This window comes from Agrilus planipennis, unplaced genomic scaffold (assembly GCF_000699045.2).
Source record: "Agrilus planipennis isolate EAB-ADULT unplaced genomic scaffold, Apla_2.0 scaffold119, whole genome shotgun sequence".
NCBI classification, from domain to species: domain Eukaryota; kingdom Metazoa; phylum Arthropoda; class Insecta; order Coleoptera; family Buprestidae; genus Agrilus; species Agrilus planipennis.
The window spans coordinates 436,710-461,114 of NW_020438931.1; the positions used below are offsets into that span (position 1 = coordinate 436,710).

The 24,405-nt window shown below is 34.6% G+C and overlaps 1 protein-coding gene across 1 annotated transcript in view; it reads right to left on the minus strand.

Annotated features, from left to right (window-relative positions):
• The window catches only part of LOC108736711 (CUGBP Elav-like family member 1), a 152,241-nt gene that overhangs the window by 14,056 nt on the left and 113,780 nt on the right, over positions 1-24,405 (minus strand). The window contains exons 7-8 of the mRNA XM_025974205.1: positions 20,637-20,685; positions 7,178-7,933 (exon numbers count right to left, since the gene is read on the minus strand). Coding sequence (XP_025829990.1) covers positions 7,178-7,933; positions 20,637-20,685 — 805 coding nt within the window. The remainder of the gene's footprint in view (positions 1-7,177; positions 7,934-20,636; positions 20,686-24,405) is intronic.

Sequence of the window (24,405 nt, forward strand, 5' to 3'; positions counted from 1 at the left end):
GATAAATATTAGTTTCTTAGAATAGGTAATGCAGCAATTTTAACGAAGAGATCGGTCCAGGTAGGTCTCACAAAACCATTCATTAATGGAAAACCCAAGTCCGTCGCTACGTCATCACTTCGGAATGTGCAGATAATACCTTAGGGGTACGTAGCGACGGCGAAGGGGTAATGTGCACGATAGGCGTTGCCTATTTTGTGCCAACGTTATTTAAACAACGCGAATTCAAATTTTTAGTATTCGAAAATCAACATTCAAGCTTAAACATTCAAATCAATTCACATTCAACAACAATTCAATTATCAACCAATATTCAATATACAATAAAATAGTAAGTGTACATAGTGTATTATATTGTACAAAATAAACCAAACAAACCAAAAAAGTGATTTATTCGTCAACAAATCCGAAAGAATATATGGGGCAGTGAGCGAATACTGCAACCACCGAACAGGCTTAAATAAAATGAAAGAGGTATTAACAGAATATGAAATGAAAATAATCAAAAATACGTAAATCGAAAACATTGGTAAATAACAGCAATAACAGGAGCAAAGAGAGACAGACACTTAGGATCATATGTATTACAATTTACAAATTATTACGAATCTGGCAAGTTCTAGTTCATAATGAGTTTCTTAATAAATGCCGAAAGGCATAGAGTATTATACAACCAAACAGCATAAAATTTTAAAGTGGACAACACGGTCACCATACAACTGCCCACCGATCAGTGCACAGGTATCTAGGAAGTCAGATAAGTCAGGACGAAAGGAGCAGTAGCAATATAAAGTAAAAGATGGCGCAGAGTCCAGACGCCTTCAATGAAAAGAGGTCACTTCTATGCCCGCGAACAACAGCGGAAAAGAAAAGGTTACAAGCGTTCGAAATGTGGTGTTATTAGCAAATTATGAGGACACTGTGGATAGAGAAGGTTAGAAATGAAGAACTATTAGAAAAAATGGGAGAACAGATGACTATGGAAGTCTATTGGAAATAGCTGAGATAGGTTGGTAGGACACTTTCTCAGGCATGAAGGTCTGGTTAGCGACATGTTAGAGGCAGAAACAGGAGTTAAGTGGAGTAGAGGTAGACCTAGGTTAGATTACTGTTCGCAAATAGTTAAGGATGGGGGTTCTTTTAGTATTAGGGAAATGCGAAAATTAGCTCAGGATAGGAAGGAGTGGAGGTGTGTTCAACAAGTCTTAGGACTGACGACCTTATGATGATGATATATACAAAAGGATATATGGTATAGAATATACGGAGTAGGTCCCAAATATGAGATGTAAAAATGTTTAAAACTTACGTCAAGAAATTTTAAAAAAGCCTAGCTTCGGAATGGGAAATTCTAGCGACGATCTACAATCTACACTACCTACTGTTAAAGAATAGTTTCTTTACTATAGCATATAGAAAAAATAAAGCAGTCAAAATTTCGAAGCATTTATGTTTACATCATACCTAACTTTCTTAAAGTCGCCAATAATATTCATAAAATTATTACCGGGCTCTTGTAAAGTGTCAAAATTTGAGATATATAACGCAATGCAATGTATCATAAAGCAAATACTATCTTCTGAGTCTTTCACAATATCTATAAATAAAAGGTATAAAAATAATGTATAGAAACTATTAAAGCTTTGTACTGCTTTTCTGATATTTTTAAAACCACAAAGGGGAACTATAATATTAATTATGTGATAAGTAATGACGACAAATTACATCATCAACAATTTTCTTCTATAATTTTTACTAGATTTTCCCACCGTAACGCTAAGCAGCTACTTGTTATGCCAGCTGATTTCTAGACGTAATAAAAATTGAAAATAACATTTTTTTACAGATGAATGCGTGTTAATGGCAAAAACAACAATCAGTTTTTGAATGTAGGCCAAAAATATGACAAAATCAACGAACGAAGTATCACCACAATGCCGAACTAATGGATTCTTTGGCTTTTCAAGGCTTGCCAAGTTATGCGGAAACGTAAAAATTTCGTAAAACCAAATCGACAGAGGTGTAACCGAAATATAATCAAAACAAATGAACACAGTCAAGAATCATTAGCTTATTATAGTTTTGCATAACTTTTATGCATTACACGCCTTATGTAACACATTATAAACTCAAGATTGAATTGTTTATGCAAAAGGCTCATACATGAATAGAAAAGGAATATTAACTTCATCTCATATGTTAGGTTGTGTAGGTTTTCCCCGTATTTACAAGAGTACTATGAAACAAAGATTATAGAAAGCTTTGTAAAGTGGGAATAGAGTTGAAAAAAAACACTTGAAATATCGACGAGAAACTCGGTGAAATGAGAATTTCATGTTACAAGTCGTTGCATACATTTCTAATTGTAAGCATAGGAAAATATACATACAGAGTCTCAAAAATAGTTACACACAAAACTAGGATAAAGTCATCGTTATCATAAGGTCGTCAGTCCTAAGACTGGATGAACACACACGTCCACTCTTTCGTATCCTGAGCTAATCTTTGCATTTCCCTAAAATTAAAAGGCGACTCTACCCTGCGCTACCCTCTGCTTTATATTCCTACTTCTCATCCCGTCCTGATTTAGCTAACTTCCTAGATACCTAAAATAAAGGTAAAGGAGAAAGGTAGAAAATTAGTAAAGAGCCAAAAAAAAACAATTAAAACAAAAATTTTTTAATACTTGTGTCATAAAATTAACATAATACAGAACGGTTGAAACNGTAGTAAGATACAAATATTTAACTAATCTTTTATATAAATTATTCATTGCTTCTATGTAGTTTTCATTGTTTTTATTTTCGAATATTCTTTGAAAATTAATATACAATTAGCATATGAAAATCAACAAAATAATAAACTTTGAGCCCCCATAACTTTTCATGGGGGTGAGACCGCCGCGAACTTTTTATGGTGGTTTACTCAGGAAGACCTCCTCTTTCAATCCCCCCTGCCTAATCTAGACCTTTACCCAAATTTCTCTTAATTATATTGGTAAACAGAAATATATGTAGTTATACGTAACATTTATTCACTGAACAAACCTTAACGCTTTTATTATCCACGATTCTGTTTCATCCACCGCCGCATCATACTTTCAACGTTTATGGTATTGCACTTTCTTTGATATAGGTATAAAATCCGACTAGTGAAGTGAAGCAGAAATAAGACCTTTATCACACACGCTGGAAAACTCAATTCTAGGTGCAAATCTGTGTCACATTTAAATTTTCAATCAGCAGGGAAGATACAGGCGATGTTCCTTTTAAACTACCTCCTTAGTGTCGTCACTTAAATTTATTTGATAGCCTATAAAAGCAGAACTCTTCACATAAAACAGCGGCGCCAGACAATATTTCTACTGTTTTACGTTGTTATTGAAGAAATTCGCGTGTCAAGCACTTTTTTTAATTGACAATCACTACTTTCGGGTTAATACTGGTGCACATTTAAGCAAACGATTTTCCCTAAACTACGTAGATTAATCACTTCGAATTGATAAAATTCTTACGATTATTTAAAAAGGTTTTCTATCTATATTGCAACTTATGATTAGCACGATAATCAAAAAATGCCTTATGCAAATAGATTTTATTGTACTTAGCGTATGAATGCTTTCTGTGGCGACCACAAGTGAACAGCAAGCAACCTTAGCCACAATGTACAGACGGCTTAGTATGATATGCTACTGTAAGCAGTTCAAACCAGAGTTAACCAACTTAATTGCTATACTAGGCCCAGCTGTATCCTTAAAATCACAATGTATGTAAATTGACCAAAGCCCTTACGTAGAATTGATTAATTGTATTGTTTAAATAGCATCTAATGGAAATAATGCGGCTACAGCAGTGGCCCTTTTGGGCCACGAGCTGCAGAAACGGCCCTTTCTCGCTACCTGAAACTAGGGGTAGCCACTCGTTTTGCTCCGCAAACTTAACCACAGTCGATGGACATACTCTGAATTGAAGTAGCTTTGATGACATAGATACATTACAATTTCTAACTACAGAAACCAATTAGGTAAAGACCTAGATGAAGGCCCCCACCCCCTTCTGGGTTGGGGATGGGGGATCGAAAGAGGAGGTATCCCCCAGCACTGTACCATAAAAAGTTCGTGGCGGTCTCACCCCCATAAAAAGTTATAGGGGTTCAAAGTTAATAAATACGCCAATTTTTATACATTTCTAGGCATGTAAATATTTATATAGTCATTCTTAAACAATATTCAAAGGTAAAACTAATGAAAAGTACATAAAAATATTGAGAAAGTTATATAAAACATTATTTAAACATCTTTATCGATAGGTTAGGTTAGGTTAGGTTAGGTTATCGGGTTTTGTTCAAGTGACCACCCTCTTTCGATCCCCCACCTCCACCCGCTTGAAAATATTTTTTTTATTGAATTTTATTTGAATTATAGTGTATGAAAATTGTCAAAATAATCAACTTTCAACCTCCATAACTTTTTATGGGGGTGAAACCGTCACGAACTTTTTATGGTACAGTGGTGGGGGAGACCTCCTCTTTCGATCCCACCAATTATTTAATTCAATATACCAACTTAACTACTACTAGGTCCAGCTGGATTCTTAAAATCTTAAAGAATCTTAAAATGTTAAAGAATTGATTGAAGGACCACCAGCGTCTTGTTTAAAAATGTCCAGTGGAGGCTATGCTTTATTCAATTCAAATGGTGTCGCAAATACACGGAGCGTGGATTGACAATCCAATCAAATTCGCGCGAAGTCGTGACAAACCGTAAGAGAATGAACCGAAGTTCAAAACGTTGTATTTCTGAGAACCAGCCCGGCGATATCGAGTTCCTTTTTAAAGTTTACCTACAGATATCTAAAACTAATAACACATGCACACTTGCGTAAGTTGGTATAAACTGACAAGGCATGCTTGTACATTACCAGGAAGGTGATAACGTGCTGGTATTGATATTTCGTTGGATACATGGCCATTACTATAAACAAGTCAGGTAATAACGTTGTATTTACAATTATTGCAATCAACCATTTTGCTGAACGTGAACTTTGTTCCTAATTATCACCGCTTTTGTATACATGTATGGCTGTTTATTAATAATTAATAAATATTTTTTTTATACAAGAGTAATAGGAATGAGGAAAGTTATGACTTGCGGGAAACTAATTAAGGCAGAATAGGTCATAACTTCAAAAACTCTTCAGAACACAATCTTTCGGGTGTCTCATTCTTACCATCTACTACTGCTGGTGAGCAAACATAACCCCCGACTACATCCGAGGGTAGGGCGGAGTGGCCTCTTTAGCCTCTGTTTAGGAATCGTGGGGATGGGCGGGTGGTGATAGGGCTGAGAAAGATGAGACGGGCGAAATGAAGACAGAAGTAAAAGATTATCCGTTAAATATTATTGTCCCAACATGTGTCTAAGTAATCCAAGAAGACCATGGAATAACTTGGACCACGGAAGAATGTTAAGCAACGGTCTACACTTCTAGACTTTAGATCATGCCGCTCGACAACAACTCAATAATTGATACAGATAAATGGAAAAATGACCAATACAAATGTATCATAAAATAGGATACCGATAATACTTTTTTGTGGTGGTTAATGCGTCTCGCTTTTAGTAAATCATTATTTTTTATCCTTCTAGTTGCATAAACATCCTTTCCAGTAACACAAATAACGTATTATCATATTGACAGACATACATACACTTCATTTTATATGCAACATGTGTGAAACTACACACGAATGTTGCAAAATTGCTCCTTGAAAACTCGAAATCCGAAAAGCCTATCTACTTTTGCATATATATACCTACCTAGTTAGTGTAATAAAGCAGAATACACAAAGCAGGTGTATTCTTAATTGCAAAGTAAATAAAAAACGGGTCATAATCTTCTTGGGAAGGCTAAGAAGATATTTACAATTCGAGGTAACCAAAATGTAATGTGTACTACGCTGTTATGAACCAAAAATGATGCCCACATATCTTTAAAAAGTGTAGGAACATTTTATGAAGATATTTTTAGCCATCAGTAAATCAACAACAGCAACGTCAATAACAGAAGTAAAATAATTACATAAGCATCTTTTCGAACCACTAGGTACTTGAAATTTATCTTTGTACATTACCGAAGATGCTTTTAATAAAGCTTACAAATATAACCCATGGGATGTGCTTGACGTTCGTCTCTAACATGCATTTAAGCATTAAACTCGAAGTGACAGATTCCAAATAATTTTTGGGTAACACTTAAGAAGTGTTAAGCATTTCAATGAACATTATCCGTTATATAAACATGATAAAATCTGCAATTTAACGATTATACATAAAACTAAAGGGTAAATGTCTAGTGGTAGTTAAGTTGGTATATTGAATTAAATAATTGGTGGTTAATGTCTAGATGGTAGGATCGAAAGAGGAGGTCTCCCCCATCACTGTACCATAAAAAGTTCGTTGCGGTCTCACCCCCATAAAAAGTTATGCAAGTTAGATGTGGGTGGGGATAGGAGGGATCGAAAGAGGGTGGTCACCTGAGTAAAACCCCATAAAAAATTGGCGCGGTCTTACCCCCATAAAAAGTTATGGGGGTTGAAAGTTGATTATTTTGACAATTTTCATACACTATAATTCAAATAAAATTCAATAAAAAAAATATTTTCAAGCGGGTGGAGGTGGGGGATCGAAAGAGGGTGGTCACTTGAACAAAACCCGATAACCTAACCTAATACCCTATTGATAAAGATATTTAAATAATGTTTTATATAACTTTCTCAATATTTTTATGTATTTTTCATTAGTTTTACCTTTGAATATTGTTTAAGAATGACTATATAAATATTTACAAGCCTAGTAATGTCTAAAAATTGGCATATTTATTAACTTTGACCGCCACGTACTTTTTATGGCACGGTGGTAGAGGAGACCTCCTCTTCCGACCCCCCCACCCCACCCCCATAGGGGGTGAGGGCATCATCTAGACCTTTACCAACTAAAGAACAGCCCATCTAATCCTCAAACTGGTCCGAGGAACAAGCCATTTTTTTGACAAAAGGTAATACCTTTAATCAAGAACATCCATATCAATATTTATGATCCAAAACGTGTTGGCATTGTGATCAGTGTACGCATATTTAATTAGGTATCATCAGTTTAAAAGTAACTAAAAAAACTTACCCTCCACTTGTTTTCCTGCGGCCGCAACGGCTGCAGCAGTAAGAGCTGCATTGTTGATTAACGTACCATAGGCGGTAAGGTCAGCAGCGGGTCCAAGACTAGGTGCCAATGTAGGCGCCGTCAGTCCTCTTCCATCTGCACCGATACCCTTTCCACTTAGTATCCCGGCACCAGGAGCACAAAGAGGCGAACCGGCACCGACCTGTGACATAGCCGCGAGCGTCACCAAGTTCTGAACCCCTATAGGGGCCAATATGTTTTCTGTTCCCGTAATTAACTGCTGTTGCAACAAGCCGTTTGCTGCTGCACCGCCCATCGCTTGCAGCAGTTGAATCGAAGCTGCGTCGCTCGGCAGCATTGCAGCTGCGGCCGCCGCGTTGTACTGCTGTTGCAACTGCGGCTGAAGGGCCGCAGCCGCTGCAGCTGCGGGCGATGCGGCCGCTGTAGCCTGTAACGCGTTCCAAACGTTGGCCTGCATTTGCTGTTGCCGTTTCAGTTCTTTCTCTTTTTGAGTGTCCGCGAACTTGACGACTAAGGGCGCGGAACAGCCTTCCATTGTCTGCGAGTGGTGCAGAGCTTTGATGGCACTTAGCGCGTACTGTTTACTAGAGAAAGTGACAAATGCACAGCCCTTTGATTGACCGTTCTGGTCCCTTAACACAGTACACTCTTCGATTGTACCGTGGCTACTGAACATCGCGCGCACATCATTTTCACACAGCTTCTTGCTAAGCATTCCCACAAACAGTTTTCTCTCTGAAAAGAAAAATAAGAATTTTCACTTTTATAATATTCCACTATTTTTACATTTCGCTCAATAAAACATTCAAATACATTACCCACGGCTATATTTTTTTTTAGTATACATACACCATAAAACATAAAAAGGATCGAGTGTAAAAAAGAACGAAAAGAAGCATGAAATTTGAGTAACGAGTAGGTAACATACACGTATAATAAAATGCAACGTTGATTATTAAAATATGCATTTAAACAAAGTATTAATAACTAAAAATCAATCAGTATCAATTACTTTTTAGGACAGGATTTCCTTTTTTTTATAAATATTGTTGCAAGTTTGGGCGTATTACACAGCAAAGTAGTTCAGATTAATGGCTTTTTGGATAATTTAACTTGTCCAAATTTGACAGGTGATATTATTTATCAATAAAAACCAATTAAAACGAACGGTTTTGCCTATTTTAAAAGCTAATCATTTTAGGCGAACAATGAAATGCTTTTATTCCAACAAAGAAAGCTTCTTTTGTTCCACTGCTGCTAAAATAAGTACAACATTTTCCTTTTTAAACTTTTAAGGATTGTCCAAAAATACAAAACGGTACCTATGGCAAGTAAATATGGACAATATCATTATCATCCACAACTTCATTGATAAGCAATACGAGTTGGATAGGTACGTAACATTTTTTTAATGTAAAATCAACATGAGCTGCTATTATAAAAGACATAGGTATTTGTTTGCTTATTCGATTGTCATTATTTAAGTTACTTGTGACTAGTGACGCCAAAACAATGATAAGTAATCCGATACAATCGGTGCTGAAAAATTCCTGGGCTGTTATTAACCAGGTACCTGGAATTAATTAAAATTACGTCTGCACAACGCGAACGAGCAAAAAACACTTACTTTAGAGATGGACACTTTTTCTAAGTGCCTATAAAAAAAGATTCATCTTCACAGTAAAAAACCAAAGGACAATGTTTTTTTTTTACTTAACTACTTGTAATTACGTTTGAAAAACACAATAAACAAGAATAATTACGTATGCTTAACAAAATTGAGAATTAATTTCTGTTAGTTGAAGCCATTCAAAATAAAAATATCAGATTTAACAGAGAATACGAAAGAATGGTGTTACAAAATCTTTTAACCACATATTCGATATGAAAGAACTTAATATAACAAAATTCTATAAAAGTTAAAAACAACAAAACTTGGTGTAGTTTCAGTCATAAACTGTTAAAAGATGACTAACTTGTTAATGCTTGTAAGAAACATACAGATAGTTTTTGACAGTAAAAACCGCGAATTCTAAAAATTTGAAAACATTCTTTATACATATAGAAACAACAATGCGTAATAAAATATGGAACAAATAGTCAAGGTATTATTTTACAAAAATTCTAGTGATTTTTGAACATCAACCACTTCATAAATCAGCGGTTTTTCTGTCATCGATGGTTATTTCTGTCCAACAGAGAGATCACACAACTGCCAGACTGTATTTTTATACTGCTCCGTTTTACTTATGTTTCTTCATCTTCCACTTTATTTGTAATTATTATCTACGAGCGGACATTATTTTAATACGGATAATATCTGATATTCTTTAGCAATATTATTGTCACAAATTTAGGTGTTGAAAAGGGAAATGCATGAAATTTTTCATGTCCATCAAGTAAGTCAAAATATGAAGACTATTCATATGAAAAAGAACAAAAATTAGAGTAAACCTGATTGTTATTTTTTAATTGTTTTATCGTAAATATAATAATTATTTATTGCTCATATACACCTGTAATTACTTTGTTTATTTTCAAACGCGTTACTAAGCAAGCTGTACAAACAGCGTATCTAGTCTTTGATAAGGTCGTGAGCACAATAATCACTCCTTTCTGGAAATCTTCACCTGTTGGCGCAATCACTGCACTTGCAAAACAATTGAGCGTTTGACCTTGCATAATAACTCTACTGCAATGAGCTGGTATTATTGTTATTATGTAATAAATACGTACACTCGGGACAAAACTATAAAGAAGGATCGGCCGCAAAGGAATACCAATGAATATGCGAAACATACAAACCTGGTACAAGATAAGGTCCAGGTACGGGCGCGGGCTGCCAGTAGGCCGCACTGATGGACGGGTAGCTTTTGCCTGACACTCTGCTTTTCATTGTCATCGTACTGTGCGACGTTTCGCTATTGTTACTTCCGTCTTTTTTTCCGTTCGAGGTGGTGAACGAATGCACCGAAAGACGACATGTCACTGGCGACATCACCTGAGGTTCAGGTGCACAGTTAGCATGCATTCGATTCGCGCCTCGTCGCGTTACTAAACTTACTCAACTTAAGTAACTTTACACGACGACGACGGTGTGTTGTTCTGTAGCCGCCGCGAGCGCGTTGTGGTGTCAGCGCGATAGAGACGTGACGAATACAAATAGACCTCGGCGTCCGTTTCGTCGGGGACGCAAACGGCACCGTGAATACCGAACAATTGTCCGGTAATAATAAGAAACGGACTTCTGCGGACATGTCGCGACAACGATAGGGGTTGGTACGCGCGTTCAGCTTGGACGAGGTGCGACCGCGATGCGGCCGGTGTAACAGACAAGTCGCGGAAAGCCTGTTGTGACGTACTCGATCACAACACTAATGATTTTCCTATCCATGACATTTATAGCACGAGGCCGAATAACTTACTTAACACAAAACCGGCAGCCGCAAGATGAAACCACGTGCGTTTATGGCATTTTTCTCGCAAAGTCAATGTACTTTTATTGTATAAAGTTTAGGTATATAGACAAGTAGACCTTTAGAATTGAAATTTTTATTTAAGGTACCCAAACGTCTTCCTTTTGTAACATCCTTAATTTTAACACTTACGTACCCGAGTAAAAATAATTCATTAATTTTTCACTCAACTAAAATACCGCCAAATTAGCACCGTAAATTGTTCCAAAAAACGACGAAAAAAGGCCCGTTTGCAGGACTAAACCTCCGAAATAGCGCCGAAATAGCACTAAAATAGCACCGCATTTCAGTAAACCGCCAAAAAAGCACCGAAAAACCGCCGTTTTTCTACTAAAAGAGCGTTGGAACAGTACTCTTCTCGCATGAAATAACAAAAACTGATTAATTATTAATTAACTTTTATTTATGTTATAAAGTATTAAAGATTCTGAATATTGTAACAACTATCATTATTATTTGAACTATTATTACTATTGTTAATATTATGATTAATGTTATTATTACTTATTTTATTATTGCTATTTCCATAATAATTATGTGGCTGTGCATTATAATTCAATGCATCATCGCACCTGTCGCACCCACAGCAAATAGGCAGAAAAAATGTTATTATTCAAAAGTTATCCTACTGACATTAAAGTTAGTATACGTAATAATGCCCTCTAAATTATGACCTTCTTTCGGAAATGTAATATTTAAATTTTCAAAAGTCTGAGAAGTATTGTACATTTAAAAGAGAATATAAATATATGTATATTCATAAACATTAATATAAAATTTTTTTTACGACAAAAACCATCACTAACTATATCCTTATATCAATTTTAATTGATAAAAGTTATTAAATACTTTATGAATAAATTAATAATCCATAATCATTATTTTTGTATCTTGTGCTGTGTAGGAAGCCGTTTTCGGTGCTATTTTGGCGGTTTTTCGGTCGTTCTTGTAGACAGCCGTTTTCGGTGCTATTTCGGTGGTTTTTCGGTCGTTTTTGTAGGCAGCCGTTTTCGGTGCTATTTCGGCGCTTTTTCGGTCGTTTTAATAGAGGTATTTTGGTCGTATTTTAGAGTTTTTAATTTTTGTCGTATTCACCGGCGCTATTTCGGTGGTAAAATAGTAGTTTTTAGACATTTGGAGCTAATTCGGCGGCCTTTAGTCTTTTTCATTTTTACTCGGGTAAACAATACTTAAAATTCAGCATGGTTGTAGATTTTTCACCATTTCTGATAAATAAAAGATTATGTAAATGTCGACTGTACAATTTGACACCCCATGAATATTGTGGATGATACGACGCCACTTTGAAATATGATTACCGAAAGCCCGAAAATGGCGAAAACTCTTTCTGTGGGGTTGCTTATTAGCTGTCATATTTTTAAACTAGATAATAATTGTACTTCTTTGCCAGCATCAGGAGTCTAGCTACGAGTGGCCAACAGTGACGTAGCTACTTAGGGGTTAGGCGGGGCAGTGCCTCGGGGCCCTCAAGCTCAGGGGGCCCTCGAATTCTTACCAGACAATCTCGATCGAACTGAACTTTTGAAATTTCTCCCATTTTCAAAATAAATACGACAGGTTGCAACCCAACTTTAATCATGGCAACTCAATTGAGAGAAATTTGAATTTAGGGAATTCCCGTAAATTCTTCACGTGAACACATAAGAGCGGAGGATTTGGAGGAACCACAGGCCTCTACATTTTTCGAAAATGTGTACGATAAATCTTATGACTTGAGAAACTTCAAGAACAAAATATTAAGTGATAACGAAAAGCGTCAATTTCTTGATATGGGGCCTTTACATCCTTCAGGACCTTTTCACCACAACAATAGGTGTTTTTCAAAATCGTACTATGTTTCAAATTCTAAATATGGACCAGTTAATCGTTTTTGGTTGTGATATTCCAAAATACTAGACGCTGTCTATTGTGAACTCCGCTGGTTATTTGCTTAACAAAGGAATAATGTTTGGTGTACAGGAATTCGGGATTGGAAGCATTTATCAGAAAGAATTAAACAAGACAATTGTTCGAGTGGCTTAGCATTTTTAAAGTATTTATATATTTAATATTTTTACTTGATAAAACCTAACCAGTTTAGATAGCTACGTCATTCGTGGCCAAGTTCATTCATCGAAAATTCTGGCCCATTTGTTGATCCACCCTGAATAGGGATTAACTTAACAAATTGGTAAAGACATTCGCGACCAGTAAGTAACTGCTGCTGTTTTGATTAGGGTCTAAAGACCATCGTCTTCAAAGGTCCTTCCATCTTCGATGCTGGAATGTCCACATGCAGCCCAGATGGAACGACCTCTAAAGAAGCTTTTCACTCGTGATAGCGAAACGTTAGGAAGCAATTCCAACAGACGATGGTTCAGGTATTAACTATTAACCGGACATTACGTAAAATTTAAAACCATGAACATTCAATTTCACATAACTCGATAGGAGTAGCTTGAGAAAATTTCATTCTTGGCCGAAGGGCGGTGAAAACTAGCATAAGCGCCAGGGGAGGAAATTAACTTGCGGTTTGTGATATTTTTTGGTTTTCCTGTTCAGATGCATAATAATAGTAATGTTTTCGTAACTGAAGGCGTCTTGGATTTTACAGCAAAATTCTACAACGGTGTCGTCCACCCATAGTCCATACGAGAAAAAATCTGGCTATGTCCCTGGTCCTTAGTCATAAAGTCGTAAGACATGATTTTTAATCTAATACAAGTCAAATTTTAAATACATATGTTACATAATAGTAAGGATCAAGTACTGACAGGTTTTTCGGTGGTAAGAATGACAAGATTCTAGAGGGAAACATTTTAAATTTTAATTCTATAACTTAGTAGAAACTTTTGTTAGATAATATACCCATATGCATGTAGAAGTTAAAATCGTCCAGCAATATACCAATCGAAACAATAAATATGTAAATACATACATAGTTTCAGTATTGAATGAAACTGCCTACATACCTATGTACGTACATATTTATGTAAATATAAAGAAGCAGATGACGAAAATAAGCAATTCCACGCGATTTGCATAACCTTGAAAAACAATACAGAAATCGATGACGTATCGCAATGAGATGGATACTCTGTTAGCAGCAAAACTCGAAATTGTATCCATCAGTCTTATTAACAATATTCAAAACACATGACATCATTTAAACTGACGTGCAAATTAAAATGTAATCTCAATCAGTTTGCCCTTTTCTACAAAAAATCTCTTCAGAACTGATTAAAGTTAAATTACCATAGGTTAATAATTTTTTAAACATTATATATACGCATATAATATTCTTGTTACTAATAAAGGCTAAGAAATAAAAGTATAATTTGCAACTTCCAATTAGGTCTAATGTTAAAAAATATCAAAAACCTCTGATTTTGATGTCCGTCCCCCCTTAAAGTGCTAAGTTAAAAAAGTAATGGTGTTCTGTTATTCTTGCAAAGCTCTTTTAACGTTTTCCCACAAGTGCTGGTATAATAAAATGCATCTACGATGGTGCCCCAAGCCCCAACAAATGAATCCTTTTACAGCTTTAAATGCAGCTTCGTCTCAGGGGCAACGATCTACATTTTATACTTATGCATGTGAATTTCGCGTCGATATGCATATCATGTCGTTTAGACGTAAAAAGGACTAACAACAAGATAGTTGGATGGACAATGTTGCCTCAATAATAGTTCTGTTTAAATTTCCCCATACGGAACCCTAACCGGTTATTAAATTGATTAACACTGGATTTTCTCTAACTATTCAAGTAATTAAATTCAAGTTTTCTTTCGGTATAATAACCATTGACCGCAGATAGTGATTTCATCATCAACATTGGCTGTCCACGGTAAATTGTAGGAACATTTAATCACATTATATGTATCATGGAACTTATGCCAGGTAAGGGAAACCTAGAGTAAGGACTACCGGAGGATCGCTGATCCCTTATCAGAGCCTAGGGAAATAAAGTTATTCTAATAGAGGCGTCTGTCTGGACCATCCAATTTTAAGGTTTTGATGGATCCTTCCGTTATGTCCAGTTACGATACCATTATTTAAGACACTCACCGAGGTTTCAATCTGTACCCCGGTTACAATCTTAAGATAAGATGCCCAGTATCTGTACCTTATGCCAAGTAAGCGAAACCTACAGTAAAGACTACAGGAGGATCGATGATCACTTATCAGAGCCTAGGGAAATAAAGTTATTCTAGTAGAAGCGTCTGTCTGGACCATCCAATGTTAAGATTTTGATGGATCCTTCCATTATGTCCAGTTACGATACCATAATTTAAACCACTCACCGAGGTTTCAATCTGTATCCCGGTTACAATCTAAAGGGAAGATGTCCAGTATCTGTACCTTATGCCAAATAAGGGAAACCTACAGTAAAGACTACAGGAGGATCGATGATCACTTATCAGAGCCTAGGGAAATAAAGTTATTCTAGTAGAAGCGTCTGTCTGGACCATCCAATGTTAAGGTTTTGATGGATCCTTTCATTATGTCCAGTTACGATACCATAATTTAAACCACTCACCGAGGTTTCAATCTGTACCCCGGTTACAATCTTAAGGGAAGATGTCCAGTATCTGTATCTGACACCAATTATTATTACTATAATTGGAGGTTTTGCGTTTGCTAGCATTTCTTCGAGCCCTTATTTTTACTTGCAGTCAGTCTTAGTTTGTGTCTTGTCTGGCAGAGAAATACATCCAAGGAACTTCTGACTGAGTTATCCCGAGGTAATTTTCGGTTAGTAGCATTTTGGTTTTTTACTTCGGCAAAGTTGGGCTCGTGCTTTTAGTAATTTTTCTTGGGTAAAGTAATATATTAATGTGTTGACGTAAATTTTGTAATATTTTTAAGCTTCTTAATTATTCACTTTAGAGCTGACGAAAAAAGTAAACAGAAGCAAACAATTATTTCGTTAAATTAAATTAACGACCAAGTTGACAACCTCGCGTGTTTTTAGCGGTACACTGCATAATTCAATAAAAAGATCGTTAAGGTATTTACATTTGCGATTTACAGTTTACGTGCTCGTTGTAATATTTAGCATTACAGAAATTAACAGAACGTTCCTTTAAGAAAAAAACTAGGAGTGGTTACGAGCCCCTATAACCTTTTACACCAGTCGCCACCAGTTTAATATAAACTGTTGAGTCAATACGAGCATCTAATATTTATATACGATCATGCCGCTTTATATAAACATAGTTATTTGAATTTCATTAAATCGCTGTCGCCAACACATCATCAGTAATAATGTTTGCACAGGCCTTCTTACTTAATCACGTCTGCGATCACTATTTCTCTCTGTTATTGTTTAATTCAATTAACGGTTCTTAAATATTCCATTAAACAAAAAAGTGCGTAATGAAGTGCTTATATGTGGATAGATAGCGATTCAAGTAGTTTATAAACGTAAATAATCTTGAAGTTGGGTTTACATTCGCAAACCCAGACTGATGATATCATTCTGGAACAATATAGGAGATTCCATACGTTGTTTTGGAGTTATAACACCGCTCTACTACTCAAACATGATGATCCTTGAACATTCCAAAACGTTTTTGATTCTTTCAGTCCAGCTTATTTACTCTAGAACTTAGGACAATCCTGGATACTGGAGAAAACTGTGACAGAGGACCGTTGTCTACCGTTGTAGAAATATTTAAGAACATTTTGGTACATTCTCACTTATTTTAAAATGATGTTTGGAAATATGGTAATACCCTAGAGTCGACCACATTTTACCACCATGAATCTTCCACTAGCGATGCACACGTCTATTTTTGTTTATATACATTTCTTGATTTCTTATTTATCATTTTCGTAAAGCATGTCTCGATAACACACTTAGGGGAAATAAAATTTAATTAACAATAGTCTCTGAACAACTAATGTTCTTTCAAAATTCGCCCATTACTATCCAAAGGTACAAAAATCTTACAATTGCAAATCATTAAAAGTTAAATATGGTATGTTATACCTATACTTATACAATACAATCTTATTCTTATTTTTTTAACTATAATTATTTGAGTAACAATGTATGCACTGCGTTTTGGCGTTCCACAGTGGGTAAAAGTAGATCTTGGACAACAAAGTGCCAACACAATTGTTCGACTTTTATCTCTAAGTCATTAATAACTTCAATTACATCGATGCCAAATTGTAACAATGGGCAATTTTCGTTTGCATTAATTGATTTAGTAATCTTGTTAAAATCTGATGCGTCTTAAATAAGATTTAAAATACATACATTTTGTTTGGCTAAGATTTGAATTGGCTCCTAATGAGATGTATATTCAAACTGTAATTACTGTAAATAGATAAACGAAAAATGTTTTAACGCAAACTGGTTGTTTACTTTCATATTTTATTTCAAAAGGAATATTTAAACGTTCCCCTATTAATAACATTATGGAGACAAAATTTTAATAACAATTTCGAATGGTTAATTGGCATGTGCAAAATAGCCTGCAGATGCAAGTTTGAGTAACTTTGTAAAAACGTCGGACTCGACTCATATAGATATTCCCATATCTAGTAGGTAGTCTGGACTTTAGTCCTACACCAACAATAGGGTACTTGATGGTAAAAACTGTGAGATCCCATTTCAGTTGGCTCAATCAGAAATGCGTATTCACAAAGTAAAATACAAATAATGTTGCACGAATAAAAATAATTCTATTTATCATCTGTAGCACCTTGAGTACTACAGGGAATGTATTAACCAAACGTCAATAAAATTTTGATACAAACGAATCATATATTATTTGGAGAATTGAGTTTTTGCTTAGAAAATCAAAGCTGAAACAATAGAATTGGTCAGGCGTTTTCCCTATTATCAGATATGCCCTATTAATTAATATAGGAAAGAAAGCAAAACGCAGTTTTTATTATTTTTTGATGATGTTGAAAGAATATTGAGATTTTACTAGGTGGGCAAGCTCCATTGGGAAGGGGCTCATAATTCAATACTGCAAATTATATGATAGAAACGCTTAAGGATATTTGGGAGGTACAATCGAAGACAGGAGTACATAAAATTAGAAATTCGTGATTAATTAGGTTTTGCAGCATATCATACTAAAAAAAAGTATACGGTTTAAGAGAAAATTTGGAATTTGACCAAAAACTTTGAATAAAATAAGAAATAACGAACAATATGGAAAATTTTTAACTGACTTTTGGCAGTGAATACGCCTTGACCTCAACTTCCAAACAACAAAATATTTAGTTTCAATCTTTATTAATAATGAACGTAAAACTTTTTAATATGTTTAAATAATAATTAAAACTTTAAAATTGCATTTATTTCAGACAATTATACTATAAATATCATCATTATATTATCAAGTAAAAACGAGATTTTCAGCTAATTATTCATTTTTTCCTCGATGACCATTTAGTGAATTTGAATAACCTTACGCTAAAGTGATTCTTCAGAGTTCAAGTTACTTATTATAAAAGTTTGAAATTTCTGGTGGTTTTTTTTCTATTAATAAAAATAAATTTAATCTGTTCGGTTAACGAATCTCCATAAAATGACGTGTAAAATTACAATTTTTTAAAATTTCAATAACTTTAACGGTTTAGTGAATCGATTTGTAATTTTTACAAGAGTTTTAGAATTGAATGAGGAACGTTCTTCCAAATTTTTATTTGTCTCGTAGCATTTGACATACCTCCCAAACATCCTGATATATAACCTTATAATTACATATCAATCTTCATATATATATATATATCGGCTAGGAAGTTTAAATATTCTAAAACAAAGTTTTGTCAATCCCTAACTCTTTGGTAGATGTTAAAAACGCTATATCATCCGCAAATCTAAGAATTTACGAGTCTTCTATACTTGTATTTCATCTCTATATTTTCAAGTATCAGGAATGATATAATGCAGCTACATAAAATCCTTCAATATTTATATGTCGAATATAAGTATCAGCCTTAGTGTGTAATTAAACATCAAAGGATTCATGATCCGACAAAATAAATTGTTCTTCAATCGTTTCAATTCGGGCGAACAGAGGGCTTGTACGAAACTTTCTCAATAAGTACCAACCGATGCGATCCTGTAACAACCGCATGTAATTTCAAAACTACCAGAGTTACATGCATGCAACTCTTCGAGCGAAAGATAGGTAGGTACATATCATGTGTTATATTTAATAAGTCTCAAACGTTCTGTTCTCCAAGTCGGTTGTTACGAAGTCAGGATATGTCGACGAAACATAGTGCACCATATCTATGACGATACATATGCACAGGGAAATAAGGGTGTGGATGGTACGAGCGAGAGTGCGAAACCCAATTGCATTCGTCGACTCTATTAACTTAGTCGCAGGTTCTGAACTGTTCAAGTGTTTCAGCAAACTTTCTTGAACTAATTAACAGTTTATGTGTGTACGTTACTGGATATTTCCATTAAGTAGACGGAGGAGCAAGGCCGGTCCTGGGATATCAACAAGAAACGACGGTAAGAGCCCAACGATGCATTCGTTACGAGCGACCCTCATTGCTCGCCCCTAGAAGATGATTGCTTCCTCCATTTCACTATTACTGTCCTTTGACTTGGCAATCATGGAAATCGATTTATATCAAATGCACTACCATCCATACTGATTGCGCCTCGAATCGAATCTCGCCCAATATTCTCTGACCTCTCATATTATGTAAGTTAAGACCCCTTAGGAAGAGACAAGAAGATTGCATTGTTCGGAAAGGTGAAGCAGAATTGAACATATTTTTCTAATCCTGGGGGATCAGACAAATGAAAGTATATGTTCATTTGAATAAATAGCGTAGAAAACATAACATCGCGTTTATATATATAGAAGACCAGTAGCGTACACACGACGAGATATAAAGGGACTAAAACCCTCATGGAACGCATTATTTACGCAATATATTTTAGTTGAGCAAAATTTATATTACAGTAGAACCTTGATAAGATAAAGACCTAGGGAAACGTAAAATAATTTGAGTTATTGAGGTTTTTACTTACTAAGGGTTTAAGTTTAAGCTTTAAAATCATGATTCTCGAAAAATTCTATGTAGTTGGCCTTTACTATTGTATATGATAGTTGATCATATTGATTTTTCTTTTGAAATAAAACACTTGAAAAATAACTTTCACTAAATATATTTATATTGAATCTTGACAAATTCGTTTCAACCTACAAGGCCATCTTCGGAAGATACCATAATACCTTCTTAGTATAGGCCCACTAACACTAATGTTTTTACATATTTCTACACTGTCTAAATCATGTAAACAAGCATTTTTCTAAATTAGGAAATTCAGCAATTCTTCGTCTTTTACATATAAGACTTTCTCCCTACTTAAACCACTTTTCACTGCTTACTGAGGTGCGATGCCCAAATTATTCGTTTATGTAATAGAGGTTTTGGACTCCGAGGGGTAGGGAACACAAAATTTTATGAATTTATAGAGGTTATTACGTTATCGAGGTTTAAGTTATCAAAGTTCTACTCTGTATTTCATAAAAGAAGTTTTAGTGCAGAAAAGTTTGTATAATTTTCGGCAATTTTGGGAAAAATTGCTTGTTTCATAACAGAATCGTGAAGTTTCCGTTTCAATAATTTATTATGGAAAACTCACTGACATTCAGACCAGCATGCAATTAAATTAAACTATTTATTTCTTTTAAGACGTAGAAATATTATGGCAAATGGTGTTTTTTTCAACAAGCACATTTTACATTTTCCGTGCTTCATTTGAGAAATTAAATAACTTTTATGCAGCCACTGCTGTTCACAGTTGGTACATAAAATATTGCATGCAGTAATGGAAATAGAATCTGATGTTTTTTAAAACAATGGGGTGGTTCTCAATTTCAATTTGGGATATGGGAATATTTTCGTGCACATCGAACTGATAAACGTCCATAATAAAAAGAATAAAATGAAGATGGACTTACCGTTCCTATTCTCGCTATCTGCCGGTTTCATTTGTATGGGATGGTGCATCTGAAAAATAAAAAAAAGAACATCGAATGAGTGCCGTTAGCAACGAACGATAGGCAATGGAAATCCATTCGGAAAACAATTCGAAGTAGTAGCTAAACATAAATAGAGCACAGTAGGCATTGTTCGCAATTGATTTCGATGACCGGGTACAAAAAGTCGTTATTTCGGTCGATAGGGTAGACGAAGCGTTCGAAAGCCCGTGATTTATGTTGAAAGCCACATTCCCCGACCCAAAATGATCGTCTCTAGCCTCATAACTTCATTTCGACTCCGTGACGCCGGTCGCTGGTCTACCCCGTCTACAGTTATCACGATCCTTTGGTAAAGCGATCTTAATTTGAACATAAAATCCTTATGAGATATTCTAATTAATATTTCTACTTTTTATTTATTTAAAATTATTGTTCAGACCAGGGTACATTTACCTGCCGTTTCCTTGAAACATTAAGTTGGAAATTCAAATATTCAGTTTTGTTGGTTTTTACAAATATTATATGTAAGTGGTTTAGGTGTAATTTTAGGGTATCGAACTTTGCAGGTAACAATATCTTTAAGATACTTTATCTTCAAGTACTGAAATAATATTAGAAACCAGTTGGTTAGCACTTTCACCCCTTCCTCTATCAGGGTGGAGATTATGTTATAAATAGGCTGACACACTCATAATAAAAGAGACATCAAAAAAGAACAGAGAGACAACAAAAATAAGAACAATTAAGACAACAATTAGTAGCATCAGTGTAATCATTAAGTTCAGGGTCTTCAGTATATGTAGTAACTGTATATTTGTAAATAAATATTACTAAGTGCAGTTATTCATGTTATTCATCAGTGAGGTAAATTATTTGCACTTACAATCCTTCCAAAAATTCGTGTGCTCCCTCATAGGAGAAAGAAGTGGCGCGGCAGCGCAAAATAAATAAAACAATTATATTGAACATTCAGAACGTAACGCCTATCTCCTACTATTAAATATTTCTAATTTTATACACGTTAAAGAATATTGTTTAATCAAAAGCGAAAAAGTATCCTCTAACTAACTGAATAGGTACACCACTGTGGAAGACCATATTAATAGGAAATATCACATTGCAATAACCAAAAGCGCATTCATGTAAGTCATAGTAAAAATAGAAGTTTCATGGCTTTTTAATTTATGTTTATTTAAACTCATAGTAGCAACCTATGAGAGAAATGTCGACATTCTGAAGTAGACATTCTGAAAACATTATTCTTAGATTACTAATAACTTTATTCTTGATCATAATATATTCTGGAATCAGGAATAATTACCTTTACTTAAATTATGTTTGTTTTACGACATGCATCAATATTTTTAAATTAGAAATTTCTAACTCTTAAGATCCATCTCATTTCACGCCTGTAGATAGAATTTAAAAAATTCTAGCAGCAGTATTTGAGAAATGTTTTCCTACATTATAACCTCTAGATACAAGGATTTATATTGGGTACCTATAAAAAAAGTTAGTCACATTGTAGATGATACTAATATCAAACCTTGGTATCTATAATTACAAGAAAGTCGCACCAAAAGTTTTCTCATTTTAAACTAATTGTTTACCTGATTCAAGATTTTTATAAGCAAAACTAAAAGAATTAGTCAAACATATATAATTCTATAATAAATAAATAAAGTAGGAGAGTCACCCCAATTACCACAAACATAATTTTATTGAGCGGTCACTTCAAAGATGGGCATTATCAACGCGAGACGCGTGCTAACGTTTGAAGTGGGCAAAATACNAATTTACCAAAGTCCCCTTGTTTCTATTTTTATATATAATTCTATTCTAATCCAAGAATATCGTTTTTGGTTATCATAAAGACAAGTAGGTTATTACTGTATTTAGATAAATTACTGTCAATCTACTACAGCGACAAGTATATTTATTATTCATATATATAAATAAGATATTATTTGATCAATATCAGCGGGTATTAAATATTAAAGCAAAATAGCTGATTGTAGATGCCATATTGTGTGACCAACAATAAGTAACAAGAGAACAAAAATAATTATCAAACAAACAAAACCTAACGTGTAGAATTTTTTGGTTAGGGTTATAGTTTTTTGTGTGTAATTTATAATCCATATCGTGTGTCGTTTGGAGGGCCCCATTCAAGAGTTTCGTTTGTTTCACTGCTCGTTTCTAGGCCGGTTCGTTGTAATATTGCCGTTGTAAACGCGACCATTACCGCGTTATCAAAAGTGGAACGGACGGGGTGATGATGCTTCTTTTTATTTATAAGAAACATAAAAAGCGAGCGAGGGAGGCTTCGGAAAACAAATGGAACGGGGTGAAAGTGAGTCATTGAGTCACGTGCTTCTGCAATTTACCGGTTCGTAAATGTTTTCTCGCGAGGAAAGAAAGGAAACAAATGGCCTAGATTGAATTTAACTGTAAATTTTATTCGGATGCGCCACGGCACTTCTTGTTTCTCCATTTTCGCTTTTCTTAATGAAATGAACACGGATCCGATTTCATAAAAGCAATGTCAAACGCGACCGGCATTACTGATTAAAGGGTATGTACCTAATACGCGTTCATTTCAAACTTTACATTTATAAAAATTAAAGGCAGTTCTTATTTAATCACAAAATAAAAATTGAATTTGACTTTAATCCTGTTAGGGTTAATGTTTATACGTTATTGCAGTGGATGCTACTATTTTACTGTCACTCCGAATTTTTGAGGTAAATAAATGAACACAAAATATCAGCTGCTATATTTTTATTTTCCGAAACACAATGTCAGAGACGTCATTTAATTTTTTATGACATGTTAACAAAACTCTCTGTATTTGAATGTCTTTGATTCTTCGGCTTTTAAATTTTGGAGATAAATGAATGTTTCTGTACATCTCTCTAAAAAAAAATAATATCGTTCAAAAATTGTTTACAAACGTCTTAACATCTTTTTCATAATATATTATATATTACGATACCCAACTCGATTTTTCACTTTTGCGTTTCTTCACTAGTAAAAAATAGACATTTTCATTTCTCAACTGAAAAATGTATAAAGCTACAACGAGAAAATATATGAATGATCACAAGATTGAATTACTATCCGAAACATACGTAAATATAAACATCTGTAGAATATTCACTTCATTTCATCATGATCCATTGGCTACTGTTAATATAAAAATGTAGCTGACCTAATACAGAAAAACAGACGGAAATCTCACTAGGTATTATAATTTATTTATTCGTACGTCAACTGTTTTTAGACAAAAGCCAAATAAAAAGAAATCGGGTTCATCTAATATTTATTTAGATTTTGATTCACATAGGTTTGGGTGTTTCTTTTTTCAAAATTCATTAAACCTAAAAAAAAAAAATTCATCAACGTTCTGTTAGCACTTTCACCCCTTCCTCTATCAGGGTGGAGATTATGTTATAAATAGGCTGACACACTCATAATAAAAGAGACATCAAAAAAGAACAGAGAGACAACAAAAATAAGAACAATTAAGACAACAACAGACAACAATTAGTAGCATCAGTGTAATCATCAAGTTCAGGGTCTTCAATATATGTAGTAACTGTATATTTGTAAATAAATATTACTAAGTGCAGTTATTCGTGTTATTCATCACTGAGGTAAATTATTTGCACTTACAATCCTTCCAAAAATTCGTGTGCTCCCTCATAGGAGAAAGAAGTGGCGCGGCAGCGCAAAATAAATAAAACAA